The 19,022-nt window shown below is 46.7% G+C and overlaps 1 protein-coding gene across 1 annotated transcript in view; it reads right to left on the bottom strand.

The window, feature by feature from the left end:
• The window catches only part of SNED1 (sushi, nidogen and EGF like domains 1), a 684,146-nt gene that overhangs the window by 327,280 nt on the left and 337,844 nt on the right, over positions 1–19,022 (bottom strand). Inside the window, 4 exon segments of the mRNA XM_030215639.1 lie at positions 3,761–3,765; positions 11,628–11,744; positions 13,711–13,830; positions 18,496–18,594. Coding sequence (XP_030071499.1) covers positions 3,761–3,765; positions 11,628–11,744; positions 13,711–13,830; positions 18,496–18,594 — 341 coding nt within the window.

Here is a 19,022-nt window from a genome sequence, read left to right on the forward strand (position 1 = left end):
GGTGTCCTGGCATGTCAGGGGGGCCAGTGCACTAAAAATGCTGGCTCCTCCCACGGCTAAATGCCTTGAATTTGGCCGGGGTTTGAGATGGCCGACATAACTTTCCATTATAGCTGAAAAACAAACCCGGCCAGTCTTAAACCCGACGAACTCCACGGCATTTGGCCGGGGCTAAACCATATTATCGACAAAAAAGATGGCCGGCCATCTTTTTCGATAATACGGTTCCGGCCAGCTGTAGCGCCGCCGCCAACATAGATTGCCGGCAATCTATTTGGCCAGCGACGTTCGATTATGCCCCTCCACGTTACTTTGTGGAAAAGGTTTCAAAAAGGCACTTTCTAGCATCTAAATCTAGGCATCCAGAATTACCTTCCATGGGGTTGATATTTCAAAGTGATTGAACTGACCAGAAAAGGCTCCTGGATGGTTAAATCACTCATTCAGGGCTAACCAGTCAAATTCAGCAGCATGTAAGTGCCACCACTAAAAATGTCCTGTTAGCGCCTGACTCGAAACTAGCTATTTTGGGGGCCTTCTAAGGATGGAGTCAGCACTTGATCAATAACCACACAAATAGGACATCACATTAATAGGATCACATAAAAGTCAATCCTATTTTTATGTGGTTCACCATAGCTGGATATGTGTTGACTATCGCACTTTAACTGGTTATGTTTTTGATGGCTCCACCTGCTGGTGACCTCACCTGTAGTGCCTTATTACCACTTGGGAACTTCCTAAGTTTGCCTTTGCATCGCTATAGGTCAGTCGGTGTGCTTAGAGTTACCATATGGATCCAGAAAAATGAGGACACATTGATCCAGTCCGGGTTTTACTTCCATTGAAACCAATGGAAGTAAAACCCAGACTGGCTCAATCTGTCCTCAGATTGATGCGTTGGGGATTATAGCTAAATATCTATCCCTGTTACGCTTGTCATGGGAGAAAATTCGATTGTTAAATCATATGAGTGAGCTTGTCATCAATAATAACTATTTCATTTTTGAAGATACATATTACCATCAGATCAAGGGAGTAGCCATGGGCGCTACAGTTGCTCCATCTGTAGCTTGCCTTTATATGACCAACTTTGAAAATGAGCATGTATATACTGCTCCTTTGATAGGCAAGGCTCTGGTATGGAAGCGTTTTATTGATGACATCCTCATTGTCTGGGATGGAACTTCAGCAATTGTGTCATTTCTCAATAGTGCTAATGCACATATGAGTTTTACAGCTACCTGGCATCCATCTGTTATCAGTTTCCTTGATGTAACTATTACCCTACAGGAAGGAAAATTATGTACTTCGATTTACAGGAAGGAGACTGATAGCAATATGGTGCTCCATTACTCAAGTTTTCATCCCAGACATTTACGGGATAATATTCCTTCTGGTCAGTTTTTGCGATTAAAACGCATATGTACAGATAAAAAAAGATTATAAAATATAGGCAGCAGCTATGTGCCAGCGCTTTTATCAGCGTGGGTATCCCGATAAGGTTATCCGGAAGGCTTATAAAAGGGCCTCTAATGCGGAACGCCAGTGGTTGCTGCAATCGAAGGATCAAGATAATTCACATCCTCTGGTCTGTGTACTTCCTTTTTCAAATATGTCTAGTTCTATTCGGCAATATGTAAACATTGGCATGTTCTTCAAGTACATGCACCCCTGGTAGATTGCCCTTGTTTCGCCTATAAGAGAGGGCGTAATTTGGGTGAGATTTTATCCGGGCGGAGTCCGTATTGGCATGAACAACCGGGACACTTCAAATGTGGATCCTGCATATATTGTCAGCATGTTTATGAGGGTAACATGATTAGTGTACCCAATAATAATCATCGTAATTTCTACATGCATAGCAGGACTGATTGTAACTCGGTTGGAGTTGTGTACTGCATATGGTGCCCATGTGGACTTTTTACATAGGGCACACGAAGAGGAAGATTAAAACACGCATCGGGGAACATATTAGTAATATCCGTACCTGTAAAAGGGAAGCTCCTCTGTCTGAGCATTGGAGCGAGTTTCATCATCAGATTACTGACTTGAAATATACTGTGATCCTACAAATTAATTTGCAGAGGGGAGGAAATTTGAGTGAGATCTTGACTAAAAAGGAACAACAATTCATTACATGTGGGACACTGTTTACCCTCGGGGTTTAAACAGAGAAGTTGAATGGTTATGAAGTGTGCCAATGTGGGTTTGGCTTCCTTGTGTGTGATGGCCCCTTTAAATAAGGGTGTTTCTAGCTGCTTTGAGGCCCTTTCTTTCTCTCGTTTTCATTGGCTGCATGGGAACCAATGGGTTGGTCCCTTTGGGTATTTGAACAGAGCAAGGTGTTGTGCAGCTGATTGCTCTGGAGAGTTGGGAGTGTTCCAGATATTTACCTGCTCGGGGATAGTGCCCGACATTGATGTTAATAGTGGAAACTTTTATGTAAGTATTTTGATTTAAGTCATGAAAGTGGAGTGTGTATAAATATTTAATTATATTCTAGTACATGGTGTAAAAATTGTTTGGATTATTGATGTACATTCATGTTTACAGTTCCCTTTCTGAGGAATGTGGTAGCCGTGTTAGTCCACTCTTAAGGTTATCAATAGAAATCAAACAAAATAAAACCTGGAAAAGAAAATAAGATGATACCTTTTTTATTGGACATAACTTAATACATTTCTTGATTAGCTTTCGAAGGTTGCCCTTCTTCCTCAGATCGGAAATAAGCAAATGTGCTAGCTGACAGTGTTATAAGTGAAAACATTCAAGCATTACTATGACAGTCTGACAGGGTGGGAGGAGGGGGGTGGGTAGGAAGTATGCATGGGGACATCAAAGCATATCATTGATATTCTAACAGGGTGGGTGTGGATAGGTGAGGGGAGGGTGATCAACAGAGACATACAGCTTTATGGTTTATAATGGGCTAGGAACCCCAGATCCTTGTTAACAGGGCCGTGCCGATGCGGTAAGCGGGGTAAGCGCCGCAGGGGGGCGCCCACCTCTGGAGGGTGCCGCCGCGGTGCTTACTCTTGCCCCGCGAGGCCTTTAAATCTTTTTACCTGGTCGCAGCAGCGTCAGTGAAAGCGCTGCCAACGTCTCCCTTCCCTTGCACTCATTGGTTCTCTCAGTGTCCCGCCTTCTTCTGACGTCAGAAGAAGGCGGACACTGAGGGAACCAAGAGCGCGAAGGGAAGGTAAACGTCGGCAGCGCTCCGCTTTCACTGATGCTGCATAGGCGCCCCGTATAAGAGGCTTGGGGAGGCTAAGGCTCCCCAGCCCAGCTGTGACCTTTCCCGCCCATGCTGCATTGCCTCCCCCCCCAAACGTAGCCACTTTCCCTCCAGGCCCGAGGCCCGCTCATCCAGATCTGCCAAGTCCGGAGTCTCCCGCACTCCCGAGTCTGGGCCAGCAAAGTGGGAAGAAAGTCTCCTCTTCAGCGCGAGTCGCGCGATAAAACAAAAAAAAGAAGCAAGAGCGTGGCCGTGGCAGCCTTCAAGCATGGGCTGTCTGCGCTGCAGCCGCTCCTCTCTCTGCCCCTGGAGGAGCAGGAAGGAAGTTGACATCGACTTCCTGCTCTGCTCCGGGGACAGAGAGGAGCGGCTGCAGTGCCGATAGCCCATGCTGAAAGCTGCTACGGTACAGCCCGCGCTTGTTCCAGCAGCCAACTGTTGCTCCTGGGGGCTCCAAAGCGGTTGAAGCTGCGTGTGGTGTCGGTCCTCCCAGCTGATTCCTGCACTTTGGGTGCGTGTAACGCGTGCTACCTTTTTTTTTTTTTGTCTGGACTCGGGGCGCTGCTGCTGCTGAAGAGGAGAAGCAGCAGCAGTGGCCAACAAATTAATACCGGGTGGAAGGGGGAGCGAGAGGCACTAGGCAGGTATAATGGAGAGAGTGGGAAGATGGGGAGAGAAGGAGGGGACATGGAGAAGGGCTGGAGTCCTGCAGAAAGGGAGAAGCTGCTTAAAATGAGGAGAAAATGGGAGGGGGGGGGTGAAAGAGGGAAGACACTGGAAGGGAGAGAGAGACTAACAGGAGGAGAAACATTGAAGGATGGGGAGAGAGAGGGGGGCATGATGAATGGAAAAGGGTAGAGAGAGAGACACTGGATGGAAAAGGGGATAGAGAGAGAGAGAGACACTGGATGGAAGGATTGGGAGAGAGGGGGGTAGATGTTGGATGGCAGGATCGGGAGAGGGGGTAGACGAATGGAAGGACATGGAGAGAAAGAGGGAAGAGGAAGACAGAAGGATGGGGAGATAAAGAGGGAAAACGGATGGAAGGATGAGGAGAGGGGGGATAGATGGGACGGGAGAGAAGAGAAATCACTGGACTGGACATGTAGGGGAGGGCAGGGGAGAGAGGAGAATTGCTAGATATGGAAGGATGGAGGGGTCAGGGGAGAGAGGAGATTTGCTAGATGGATGGATGGAAGAACCGGGGAGAAAGGAGATTTGCTAGATATGGATGAAGGACAGGGGAGGGAGGAGAGTTGCTGGACACGGATGGATGGATGAATGGAGGGGAGGGGAGTGAGGAGAAATGCTGAATATGGATGGAGGGGAAACTGCTGAATTTAAGGACTGGATTGAAACGCTTTGAGGGCAGATGCAACTGGAGGAAGGATAGGGACAGGGTGCCACAGATGGTAGACAGAACGCATAAGGACACAGGAGGATGGTGGACATGGTGAGGGAAAGAATATCAAATGGAAAGAAGACACCATAAAACAGACGACACTGGGACCAAAGCGAATAGAAAAACTAAATGCTCAGAAAACAAAGGTAGAAAAAAGTATTTTATTCAGAATGTATTAATTGGAATATGTCAGCTTTTGGAAATGTGCATCTGTGATATTTTGCACGTAAGTTTCAATTTCTCTAGTATTGCTGCATGCCAAGTCTGACTTCTTGAGGTAATTTTCCAGTTCATAATTTTGCCTTCATATCTTTTGATTTCTAGTTCCTTTTGTCATATCTGTTGTCATGTGTTTTCATGTGTGATCAAGGTGCAGTATTCTGCTAGCGTGTACTATTTGCAGCCCTTTTGGTTTTGGTTTTTTCACTAGGTAGTGTATTGGTGTTTTTAGAGCCTGGTGTAATTACAGTGCTGCTTTTCCACGCATAAGATTGTAGCTCGTCCTGTCCTTGGAATTAGTGCTGTTATGATTGGTAAGTTTCTGAGTGTGTTTTTGCACAAGTTTGTGTATAGTGTTTTGCAGTGGAAAGATTGTGTGTTGGCCGTACTAAGGTGACATCAACACTTTAAATTCATTTAGTTTGTCATAACATCAGACATAGTTTTATAATATTTTGGAGGATCTGATGTTGAATTGTTAAAGGTATTAATTGTGACTATTTTACTTTTATTTATTTTTCCTGTGTGTTGTCGGACAATTATGGATGTAAGCCCCGCCCCCTGGTACCACCCATAACCCCGCCCCCTTTAGCCTCCCCAAACAGTTGGGCCACCGACCGCCTATGCTGACGCTGCTGCGACCTCTTCGTTGCCGTCGCGTCGTCCCACCCCCCACTTCACGCGATTTGCGAACCGCGCTGCCGCTTAGCACTGCTTTAAAAAAAATTTACACGTCAGCAGGAACAGGCTGCTTCAGCCAATCCCAGGAGCCTTCCTTCAGCCCTCAGGGGCGGAACACGCTGAAGGAAGGCCCCTGGGATTGGCTGAAGCAGCCTGTTCCTGCTGACGTGTAATTTTTTTTTTTTAAGCAGTGCTAAGAAGCGGTTCGCGAATCGCGTGAAGGGAGAAGACAATTTGCTGGAAATGGAAGGGAGGGGAGAGAGAGGAGGATTGCTGGCTATGGATGGAGGAGGGAAGGGCAGAGAGGGACAAGGATGGACAAGGGGGCCCAGGGAGAGGACAATTTGCTGGAAATGGAGGGAGGGGAGAGAGAGGAGGATTGCTGGCTATGGATGGAGGAGGGAAGGAAGGGCAGAGAGGGACAAGGATGGACATGGGGGCCCAGGAAGAGGACAATTTGCTGGAAATGGAGGGGAGAGAGGAGGATTGCTGGCTATGGATGGAGGAGGGAAGGGCAGAGAGGGACAAGAATGGACATGGATGGGAGGGCAGGACCCAGGGAGAGAGGAGAAATGGATATAGAGCAAGAAATGAAGAAGAAAGGAGAAAAGTAAAGAAATAAATGGAAAGGAAGCCCTGGAAATGGAGTTAAGAGGACAGATAGCAGCAGACTCAGATACTGGCCAGCATGATCGGAAAAAGAAAGTCACCAGACAACAAAGGTAGAAAAAAATCATTTATTTTCATTTTAGCGTTTGGAATATGTCTACTTTGAGAATTTACATCTGCTATCTTATTTTGCAATGTATAGCAATTTGTTTCTAAGAATATTGCTGACAATTCCTGTCAGTGTAGCAAGTGGTGAGCGATCATTTTCACCGGGGAGGGGGGGGGGCCTGATCATTTTCACCGGGAGGGGGGGTGGGGGGGGGGGGGGGCGCCAACTGATAGTCTGCAGGGGGGCGCCAGAGACCTTAGGCACGGCCCTGCTTGTTAAGTCCTTTCTGTTGGGTGTTAAAATATTCAATCATTCTGACTTCAAAGGTCTTACGTTCTTGTATGGTTTTAAAGTTTTAAACTTTCTGAGGAAGATATTCAAAACTCAGCTAGAGTTAAAGGGAAAATGATTGAGATGGCATGAGATTGAAGAGCACGAATGATTTTTTGATGAGATTTTAAATCACCTGCACGAGCACGCTGGGTTCCTAAGGGAAGTGACTCTTTTTCTATATATATTTTTGCTCACTGACTATGTGTCATTCTATCAGTGATGTTGATGTTGATGTTTGTGGTATGTGAAAATTTAGTAGTCATAGCAAACTGTATGTGCATTATAAGTGAGTATTACTTAGAATTGAGATTTAAAGCATGTCTGCAGCTATTAGTATTTGAGGTATAATAAGAACTACTGAGTATAAGTTTAGACTGTGTAGCTGATTTAGTGTGATCTGCACCATATGAATTCGAAACATCAGTAATTGCAAGCTGCATTATAACTAGTAGTAGCAGGTGTGTGCGCATACACTTTGAGGAGGTGGAACACAAATTGTGCTATGATGGTTCCATCTAAACACTACCACATGCTTTCCTTGGGGATGCTATGGATGTAATGGATATGGACTGAGCACAATTCAAATAATTAAGGTATATTGGTTGTTTTATGTATAAACTAGTGAAAAAGGCCCGTTTCTGAAACGAATGAAACGGGCGCTAGGAAGGTGTTTCCTCAGAGTGTGTATGTCTGAAAGAGTGTGTGTGAGAGTGAGTGTATGAGAGAGAGAGAGAGAGTGAATACGCGAGTGTGTGTGTGTGACAGAGAGAGTGAGACTGGGTGTGTGTGAGAGAGAGTGAGACTGGGTGTGTGTGTATGTGATAGAGAGAGTGTGTGTGTGTGATAATGAGAGTCTGTGGGGGAGGGTCCCCCCTCCTCACTCCCTCCCAGTTCCAGTGTGGTCCATCCAGTTCCAGGGTTGTTGTCACTCCCCACTTCCCCCCCCCCCCTCTTCCATGGTCATCCCTACCTCCCAGTTCCAGGTTTGGTCCCTCCCTACTTCCCAGTTCCTGGTCCCCCACTCCCTCCCTCCAGGTTCCAGCTCCTTCCCTCTGTGTTTGATGATCCTCCCTCCCTCCCTCCCTCCGTCCCTGTTTCTGGATCCCTTCCTCCGTCACAGTTGGAGTGTCCTCTCTCCCTCCCAGTTCCAGAGTTTTCCTTGACTTCTCTGTCTTTTCTCCTACATTGCCCTGCCATGCATCATTCCCTTTCTGTTCCCATCCATGACCCTCCCCCTGAGTTCTGCGGTCGCCCTTGCCCCCGAGATTGCCGGTTATGGCCGCCCCCCCCCCGCCGCATCTTACCCCCGCTATAAAGTGCTGCATGCAGCAGGCCAGGCCATCCATGACCCTGCCCCTGAGATCGGCGGTTACCATTTCCAACCCTGGCCCACAGAAGCTCCGGTCTAGTGCTGCACGCAGTACGCCTCGCCAGCCCAGCAGTTCGCTTCCTTTCGGGTCGTCTTCCCTCCTTATGTCTCGCCCTCTTATGACGTAGGTTCTGGAAGGGCGGGACACAGGGAGGGAAGAAGACCCGAAGAGAAGCGATATGAGAGGCAGTGTTCATTCTTTGGGGGATGTTTTCCGCAGGAAAGCGTGTTGTCCTCAGGTTCGTGCCGGGGGGGGGGGGGGGGGGGGGGGGGGGGGGGGGTTCGGGGGGGCAGTAACGCGAAGGGAGGGGGGTGTTGAAATTGGAGGGAGGGGTGAGTGTTGAAGTCAGTGGGAGGGACGTTGAAGTGGCAGCGTTGGAGGAAGAGAGTGACATCTGTGCGGGTGGGGGCGTGGTCGGGTGGTTTGAGCGATCCCTTCACTGTTATAGATCCGCCCTCGACGTCATAACGTTTGACGCGAGGGCGGGGCAGAGAGACATTGTGAGTGGGATGGCTTCACCACCATGAATCCACGAACCCTTCAGCCTGGGAGTGACGTCAGATGGCTTCAGAACGTTATCTTCAGAATGTTGAGGGTGCGTTTTATTATATTAGATGATTGGTTTGATTTATCCTAAGTAATTTTTGTTTACTCTTTTTTCTGGAGTCATATGGTAACCCTAGTGTGCTGTTGCACTTCTGCTTGGTTCTGTCTGTGGGCATTTCTGCCTTCTGTTTCAGTGTGTCTGTTTGGGGGCATTTCTGCCTTGTGTTTCATTGTGTGTCTGTTTGGTCAGTGGTGTTTGTTATATTCCTCTTACTTGTAGTTCCTGCTCTGTCTCCTTGTGCTGGCTGCTGCCAGTGTGTGTGTAATTAGCTCTCACCCTACTGTACCTGGGATTGTTCTTTCCAGTTGCAGTACTCTGTGGTGAGCCTGTTTCTCTCTAGTGTTTCTCTGTATGTTTTGTGGCTGCCTTGTGTTCAGCCTTCTTACTTGTAGTTCCTGCTCTGTCTCCTTGTGCTGGCTGCTGCCAGTGGGTGTGTAATTAGCCCTCACCATACTACACCTGGGATTGTTCTCTCCAGTTGCAGTACTCTATGGTGAGCCTGTTTCTCTCTAATGTTTCTTTGTATGTTTTGTGGCTGCCTGGTGTTCAGCCGTCTGTTAATGTTCAGGTATTAGGTTGTGGTTGTAGCCTAGCTTTGTGTTCTGCCTTGTCTGTCTTGTGCCTTGTCTGCCTTGCCTGTCTGCCAGTCTCTGTTTGTGCAAACTTGTTGTTGTATCCTGTTACCTGAGGAAGTTCCCTCAGTTCTGAGTCCTGATTCCTGGTCCCTGTGTAGTCAAGCTTGCTTTGGAGTCCTATTCCATGTGTGTGTTCCTGTATCCTGTAAGTCCTGCCGGCTGCCCGCACCTAGGGGCTCAACCCCTAGGGAACGGCGGTCAAGTGCAGGTGAAGTCTTGTTCCAGTCCTGTGTTCCAGTCCGAGTGTTCTAGTCCAATGTGTTCCTGCTTTGCTTACCTATATCTGCAGCCCCTGTCTTGTCGGTGTGTTAGCCCAGTTCTGGTTGGGGGTTTTTGCCTGCCACTGCCACTCTACGGCAGTGGTCCAAGGGCTCACGAATCCAGTTTTCCCTTGAGAGGCATGAAAGCATTGAATTTCTGGGGATAACACCAGCAGTGGTCAGCAAAATTCTGATCTCTGCCAACTGAATAACAGGCCCCACATGTCCAAGAAATAGCACAGTTTCAGCAAATGAGCCAGGGCACTTTTTTTCAGATAGTCTGAAAAGAATTCTTTTTTTTTTTACCTTTCACATTTTACTACAGAACTCATGTTCACGATTTATGGATCCCCTGATGCAGACACTCAGTTTAAACATAGCTGTGTCAGGATACTGGAATTGCAATCTTCAACAAGTCAATTTATGATACACCTGGCTCAAGACCATCTTTTAAAGACCATCTCTTGTATTTCCTTTTGGTTGAAGAACTTGAGAAACCATTTAATGGACTTTCTGCATGTTCTTCCTGACTCTATAGAAACCACTGTGACACATGGGACTCAATTAGCACAAACAAATGTGTATTAAGTGCTATTCTAGAAATGGCAATCCAAGTTGTGCATCGTTTATACAACAGCACTTAGCACTGGGATCCATGCCTACTTTTGGGCACAAGGATTTACACCAACTAAACCGTGGTGTAAATCCCTGTGCATAAATTAGATTCAGGATCCCCAGAATTCTGTAACACTGCGTGCAGATCCTAGAAATGCCCCTGACCTGCCCATACCCTCCCATGGCCACACCCTCTTTTGGATCCACGTGGAAAAATTTACACACACATCTTTATAGAATAACAACTATAAAGATGCACACATATTCCAATTAGTACCAATTAGCATAAATGATTGTTAGCGCCCAATTGTGCAATTTTGATCGTTATATATCAGGGGCGTAGCCAGACACCCAAGTTTGGGTGGGCCTGGACCCAAGATGGGTGGGCAGAACTCAGCCTTGTCCTACAAGTGATTTGGTTTCTCCCTCTCTCGCCTGCATGCCAAATGGTCTTTCAAACATCCCCTCTCCCCCGTATACCTTTTAAATAGCAGATTTTCACCGGCAGCAAACAGTTGTTGGGAGTTTTTGGCTGGTGGGGCTTGGGGTCCCTGCCAGCCACATTAGAGGTGTGCTGCTACTTGGTGGGCCTGAACCTAAAGTGGGTGGGCCTGGGCCCACCCCAGCCCACCCTTGGCTATGCCACTGTTATATATAGAATTAGGGGTAAGGAGTGTATTTTTATATGCTATATGCATATGTATTCCCAGGGGTGAAGGGGCAGAGTTGTGAGATACAGACGTATGTTGTAAAATACAAGTATAAAGTTAGGTGGAAAAGTTATGCCTCTCTCAGAGCAGGTATAAATTTATGCAAGAGCTTTTGAAAAGGCTGCTTTATAAAAGCACAAAGGTACAAATGTTGCTTTAATAAAACAGGAGGTACAAGACATGCACCTGTGTGCTTTTCCAGCCTAGGCCCTCTTTTACAAAATTATCTTCCAGGTGTCTTTTGTTAGAAACCTGATAAAAGGATAGTCATCAAATTGTAGCTGTTCAATGATTTCAGTCTTTAGCTGTATAAACCGCTCCACTCTTCCAATGGAGAAATTCTCTAACTGCATTCTGATGAATACTCTATATCCAGAGTAAGGCATGCCCCTGGTTTTGTTGCTCTTTTCCACTTCTCTCTCTCCCTGGACCCTAACTTTGTCACTTCGCATTGCATCCTCATATTCTTAACTCTATTGCTGTGTCTTCCCCCCATAAACACCATTCCATTCTCTCTCTAACCCTGAGTCACTTGGTGCATCCTTATCCTCTCTTCCACCCCTTCTCGCACATGCCCCTGAAGATGTGTGACCCTCCTATGTTCCTAATTCTGTTAGTGTTCTCATCTTTTCCTTCCATCATGTTCCTGATTCTATCACTGTGTCCCATTATCCCTATGTCCTTGATTGGTGCTGCTACTGTGTCCTCCCCCCTCCTGCTTCCCTGACTCTCTTCTTGTGTATTACTCCCTTACCCCAGGACATGATTCTTGCTGGATCTTCCCCCCCTTACCCATGTCAATGCCTCTCTCATTGTGTGTTTATATGTCCTGAGTGTACCTTTCTCACAGTGCCTGCCCAGGAAGTTGCGGGGGCACTCACAGACATAGGAGTCATCCTGGACATCGCAGGTGCCCCCATTCAGGCATGGCTCTGAGTCACACGGAGATGGCAAAGCTGCAACAGCAAAGAAACAAGTCAGCTCAGTAACAGAAATCCCTGCAGGCAATCCAAGAGTCATGAGCACAAAGGCTATTGGCTGTAGTAATGAAGACTAAAAAAAAAGGGGGGGGGGGGGGGGTTGATATTCAAAATGACTTAGGCGGCCAAAAGAGGCTCTTGGCCGTTTAAATTGTTTGGTCGGGGCTAAGTGGGGATGTTCAGGGACATTTAACCAAACAGGGTAGAGCAGCGACCTTGCTGGTTAGTGGGGATATTCAGTCCACTAATTGGCTAGGAAACTACATAAAGTTAGGACTGAAAAAAAGCTGTCCTAACTTATACAGTAGGGTTAATCGAGCACCGGTGTGAATATCAGCCAGTGGCCAATTAACCTCCAGGTAGCAGCTGATAAGGTCCAGCGCTCCCCTTTCAATCTCCCTTCTCAAACCACCAGAATTTCAGAATCCCCCCTTAAGATCCTCCTTCCCACCCACACCCTGAAGAAAATCTAGGCCGTACCCAGTCCTCTCCAACTTTGCAGGTCCCTGGTAGTCTAGGGGGAAATAGGCAGGAGTGATGCCCACTCGCTCCTGCCTGGTGCAGCCTGCTCTGCAAAATGGCTGCCACAACCTCTAGTTGCAGCCTCACAGTACTTGAAGTATCTTGGTAACTGAAGTACTCATGGTATATGAAGTACAGTAATGCTGCCACTAGAGGTCACGGCAGCCAATTTGAAGAGCAGGCCATGCCAGGCAGGAATGAGTGGGCATCGCTGCTGCCAATTTCTCCATAGACTACCAAGGACCCACAATGGAATACCCAAGGAGACCTATGGGGGTGGAGGGGGGCTAGGGTCAGCTTAGATTTTATTCAGGGGGTAGGTGAGTGGGGGGATCTTAATGGGGTGGATTTTGAAGTTCTGGGGGGAGGGTAAGTGGCAGGGGGAATCGAAAGGCAGGGGTCAGTACCTAGCCAGAATTTTTTATGCGGGTCCTGGCTGAATATCAGCCGGGACCCGCATAAGACCCGGTGGCTAGCAACCGGGAATTAGCTCCAGATATTCAATGCCAATACCCAGACATGGCCTAGCATGGCTAATTCTATCTGTGATGGTCAGTGTTTAAAAAGAACGCTGACCGCTACAAGCTGAATATCGACTGGAAGGTGTATAAGGTAGTGCTGGGAAACAATGAGGATTCACAGGCAGATAGGGCTAACAATCTAAGCATAATGTGCCAAATTCTACAAATGGCACCTTAAAAATCAGAGCAAAAAAAAACCACGCACTTAGAGTGATTCTATAAATTACACCCATCTAGACCACCTAAAACTAGGCCTAAATACCTGCACCTAATGTAGTCGAAGACCAGGTGTATTCCATAATAGTGCACCCATTCTACTCCCATGACCCGCCCATTCTACTCCCATGGCCATGCCCCCTGTTCGGCTGCACACATTAGAATTTATGCGCACCACATTATAGAATATGCCTAGAAAGTTGTGCATGTAAATTCTAATTAAAGCCAATTAGTGCTGCTAATTGGTTGTTAAGTACCAATTATCGGTGCTGATTAGCATGTTAATCAATTAAGCTGTGTTCACAATTTGGCTGTGCAGCCAAATTAGCTCGCACAACTTAAGGCTTCATTTATAGAATTTGGGGGAATCTACCTAAAACAACTACCTCACCTTAGTCATCATAGAAAAATTACCCTTCCTCTCGGCCAACTATAGCTATCCCTCTTCTTATGTATTTATACTCACCCCTCTACCCCTCATCAACCAATTATAACCATCCATCTTCTCAGCCATATATATTCACTTTTCCTCCTCTCAGCCATTTTTAAATATCCCTCCCACATTAACCTTTTATAATAGCCTCTCTTGTCCTGCATAACCTCTTCCTTTAATTGCCTCCTGGTTTGTGCTACAAAATATCTCTTTCTTTCTTCTCTGGTTGTTTTGTGCCTGCCAGACTTACAGTGGTTAATGGCAGTGCTATAGTCAGTGTGGCAGACACAAAGGTAGGTGCCTCCATATTCCATGCAGGACCCTCCGTCTGGGCACTGGATGCTCATGCTGCAGGGGGTAGCTGTCACCTCTGAGAAAACATCACAGAAAAATACATTGGCCAATAACAAGCACTAATAAATAGCATACAGATGCCATATGATTAGCAAGCAACATACTGGATGCCAGCCATCTGGTGACATGCTGAGTGCTTACTGTTACTTCCTCCATCATCTACTAGGATCCTGCTGTCATTCACTTCATCACACACCTGGCCCCTGTTATCTCTCATCCCTTAAGTTGCTCCTTTACCAGGTCCTTGCAACTGTTTATATAATCACCTGCTAAGCTTCTGCCTTCAGTCCTTTTACCAAACTCCTGCCATCACTGCTTCCATTCCCTTAGGTCTCTGTTGGGTGATTGGAGCATACTAGCCTGACTGTTGTCTCTGACTTGGAAGAGTAAGTGACACCTACAAAACCTACAAGCAGCCAGTCAGGAAGTTACTTTCGCTTCAGATCCAAGATGAAAGAAAAACAGTGTCCCATGATGAGTTGGACCTTCATAAGTGTATCTTGTTTGTGCCATGTGTGTGAAGAGATTCTCAGCTTGAACTCTACTGAGAGAGAGAGAGATGGGCCGATGCAGAAATGCAGAAAAACCTAATGCCGGTGCTAGATGCAATTAACACCGGCATTAGTGAGCACAGAATGCTCAGGGGGGTTCTAGCACAGGAGACCATGTGTGTGTTAAAGATTAGCACAAGTAGCAGGTAAATGTAGTGAAACGGATGTTATTGAGATAATTTCCTATTCCCTCTTAATGCTCAGAGAACAGTGCACAAACCAAAGCCGCCCTTACCACTGGATATCTAACTCCAGCTTGGAGCATGCGTTGAGGTGCTTGAAGAGAAGCTTTTCACATGATTTTTCTTTACAAGCTACCAGTTTTTATTTAGAGCGCACAATGGTGTCTGTTTTCTGCGTTTAAATATAAACCGTTTTCTGTGCTTAAATATAAAATTTTCAGGTGAAAAGAAATTTGAAAAGCGTATATTTAAAGGTGCAGAAGAATGATGCCGATGTGTGCTTTACTTCTGGATTTGCTTGGCACTTGCTTACAAGAGTTATGCTTACCACAAAACTCTTGTGCACATATACTAGGCATGTTCCTTCCCCTTGCTTTCAGTCAAACAGCGCGCATATCATTTGCATCATTTTACAGTTGAGCATTGGAGAGCTATTTTTTAGCGCTGCTCCCACGGTATTGATCGAGCACTGTTCCAGATAGAACCAGGTTCTGAGCATCAGCCCATGAGACTCATGATAACCTACAGAACCTACACATATACAGATATACATGCTATACTCTCAGGCATTATACCAAGCATTAACATTATTATTAACAACTAGTAAAAAAGGCCCGTTTCTGACACAAATTTAACAGACGCTAGCAAGGTCTCGAAGTGTGTATGTTTGAGACAGTGTGTGTGAAAGTGACTGTGTGAGAGAGAGACAGTGAATGTGCGAGTGTGTGTGTGTGACAGAGAGTGAGACTGGGTGCGAGTGTGTCTGTGAGAGAGTGTGTGTGTGAGAATGAGAGGGTGTGCCAGGGCCCCCCTCCCTCCCTTCCTTCCTTCCTTCCTCCCAGTTCCAGGATCCCCCCTCCATCCCTCCGAGTTCCAGGGTCATCCCCCTCTCACCCTCCGAGTTCTAGGGTCATCCCCCTCCCTCCGTCCCTCCCTCAGAGTTCCAGGGTTGTCGTCCCCCCCTCCCTCCCTCCGTCTCCACAGTGCTGGCTGCACTGCTTGAAGTGAGAAGGAGAGCCGAGCTCTCTCAACGACGTTCTCCTTCTCGCTTCAAGCAGTGCAGGCAGCACCGTGGGGGCGGGGGCCGAGGCCCAGGGTCCTCCTCAGCTCAAGCATGGCCGGCTCGGTGTGTGTGGTGCAGGCTGTTCAGCACTTGGCCTCCGCTGTTTGAGCTGTTCTTTTCTGAGTACTAGCTGTACTGAGGTAAGGGACCATTCCATGGTGCGTGCTGGCTGGCTCGCTGACTGTGTGTATGTGCTGCTGGGGATGGAATTGGAACGGGTTCCGCGGCTTGCATGTGGCTGTGGGGAGTGTCCATCGGGGAGGAGGGTGAGTGAGTGCGGCTCTGGGCGGGGTATGGGTTCCAGCGGCGACTCGGGAGGGGTGAGGGAGAGAGCAGTGTGTCCCCTTCCCTCTCAGTGTTCAGCCCTCGACGTCTACTTTCCTTTATGGAATGCTAGTGTAACATGGCGTCATGTGATCCCTTCTAAGAGCTAGATTTAATAACATATGTTAATGTGTGTTAATGAAAGTTATATGCCCTATTAACAATTAGAGGGCTTGCATTAAATAACTGACCAACTCTCTTGGCTCTAATCCTCGACTTCTCTTCACCACATTGAACTCTCTCTTCAAGGTGCCCCCTCCCCCAACTCCCCCTTCATTATCTCCTCAGACCCTTGCTGAATTCTTTCACAACAAGGTTCAAAAGATAAACCTTGCTTTCTCTACCTCACCATCTCTCCCTCTACTAGTCCGTTCCCCTCTCTCTCCTTCCCCTCATTCCCTTTCCTCCTTTCCTGAAGTTACTATTGAGGAAACTACACTTCTCCTTTCTTCCTCAAAATGTACCACCTGTTCCTCTGATCCCATTCCCAGCCACCTTCTTAATGCCATCTCTTCTGCTCTTATTCCTTTTATCTGTCACATTCTCAACCTCTCACTTTCCACTGCGACTGTCCCTGCTGCCTTTAAACATGCTGTGGTCACACCTCTCCTTAAGAAGCCTTCACTCGACCCATCTCCCTCCTTCCTTTTCTCTCCAAATTACTTGAGCGTGCTGTTCACCGCCGCTGCCTTGATTTTCTCTCCTCACATGCTATTCTTGACCCACTACAATCTGGTTTTCGCCCTCTCCACTCAACCGAAACTGCGCTTACTAAAGTCTCTAATGACCTATTACTGGCTAAATCCAGAGGTCAATATTCCATCCTCATTCTTATTGATCTTTCCGCTGCTTTTGACACTGTCGATCACAGCATACTTCTCAATACCCTGTCCTCACTTGGATTCCAGGGCTCTGTCCTTTTCTGGTTCTCTTCCTACCTCTCCCTCCACACCTTTAGTGTTCACTCTGGTGGATCCTCTTCTACTTCTATCCCTCTGCCTGTCGGCGTACCTCAGGGTTCTGTTCTTGGTCCCCTCCTCTTTTCTATCTACACTTCTTCCCTTGGTTCATTAATCTTATCCCATGGCTTTTCCTACCATCTCTATGCTGATGACTCCCAAATCTACCTTTCTACCCCTGATATCTCACCTTGCATCCAAACCAAAGTTTCAGCGTGCTTGTCTGACATTGCTGTCTGGATGTCTCAATGCTAACCTGAAATTAAATATGACCAAAACCGAGCTTCTCATTTCCCCCCCCAAACCCACCTCCCCGCTCCCCCCGTTTTCTATTTCTGTTGATGGCTCTCTCATTCTCCCCGTCTCCTCAGCTCGAAACCTTGGGGTCATCTTTGACTCTTTTCTCTCCTTCTCTGCTCATATCCAGCAGATTGCCAAGACCTGTCGTTTCTTTCTTTACAACATCCTTAAAATCCGCCCCTTTCTTTCCGAGCACTCTACCAAAACCCTCATCCACACCCTTGTCACCTCTCGTTTAGACTACTGCAATCTGCTTCTTGCTGGCCTCCCACTTAGTCACCTCTCCCCTCTCCAGTCAGTTCAAAACTCTGCTGCCCGTCTCATCTTCCGCCAGGGTCACTTTACTCATACTACCCCTCTCCTCAAGACCCTTCACTGGCTCCCTATCCGTTTTCGCATCCTGTTCAAACGTCTTCTAACCTATAAATGTACTCACTCTGCTGCTCCCCAGTATCTCTCCACACTCGTCCTTCCCTACACCCCTTCCCGTGCACTCCGCTCCATGGATAAATCCTTCTTATCTGTTCCCTTCTCCACTACTGCCAACTCCAGACTTCGCGCCTTCTGTCTCGCTGCACCCTACGCCTGGAATAAACTTCCTGAGTCCCTACGTCTTGCCCCATCCTTGGCCACCTTTAAATCTAGACTGAAAGCCCACCTCTTTAACATTGCTTTTGACTCGTAACCACTTGTAACCACTCGCCTCCACCTACCCTCCTCTCTTCCTTCCCGTTCGCATTAATTGATTTGATTTGCTTACCTTATTTATTTTTTGTCTATTAGATTGTAAGCTCTTTGAGCAGGGACTGTCTTTCTTCTATGTTTGTGCAGCGCTGCGTATGCCTTGTAGCGCTATAGAAATGCTAAATAGTAGTAGTAGTAGTAAATAACACACATCAAATTACATTAATGCATATTAGTAAATCTAGCCCCAGGTTTGTATCTGAGGCAATGGAGGGTGACATGACTTCTCCAAAATCAGAAGGAATGTCATCAAGATCTGAATACTGGCTTCTCTAATTGTTGCTGCTCTAATCACTAGACTATACCTTCCTCAGAGAACAAGGTGGTTAAATTCATCCATGAACAGATGCTCTCTTATGCCTGGATTGGCCGCTGTCGTGGACAGGATGCTGGGCTCGATGGACCCTTGGTCTTTTCCCAGTATGGCATTACTAATGAGTCTAGTTCTTGGGTGAGAGTGGTGCAAGTTTATGTGTCTTTGACAAGAGAACAAAACTTTCATAAAGTAGAGGGTCAGATAATGGCTGCACTTTGAATCTAGTGTTATCAATATCCTACCGAATTCACAAAGTAGGCCAAAATACCCTGGGGGGCAGTGACAGGTGGCATTCCCATCCAGGCAGGTCCCTCCATTCCGGCACTGACAATCCTCGACCTCTGCAACAGATGGAAAAGCAATTCATGTGATAGGTGAAATCATTTAGGAATTGAGGAACCCCTTGGTGGGTAGTGGGGAGCATGCACACTAAGGAAGATCAAACAAATAGAAGGTATTTATAGTGGGCACTGTAATCCTGTTTCATTAAAATACAAAAAAAATTCAGGCCTTATCTATTGAGCAATGATATTCTTTTTGTAGTGGTGTTACATTTGTAAACTTTAATTTTGTGGTGAGTGTAAGACATGACTGATGTGCAGGTATTCCTGTACAGTCCAAGATATAACATTACTCAGCCCTCGATGGGCTTTTTACATTTATGAATTTACCTTCAGTTATACATTTTTAGAAACACTTAGAAATGGAACAAGCACTCTTTTTGGTTAGAAGACAATTTATGATAACTAAAATCAGAATGATTTATTTT

The sequence above is a fragment of the Microcaecilia unicolor genome, chromosome 10 (assembly GCF_901765095.1).
Source record: "Microcaecilia unicolor chromosome 10, aMicUni1.1, whole genome shotgun sequence".
Classification (NCBI taxonomy): domain Eukaryota; kingdom Metazoa; phylum Chordata; class Amphibia; order Gymnophiona; family Siphonopidae; genus Microcaecilia; species Microcaecilia unicolor.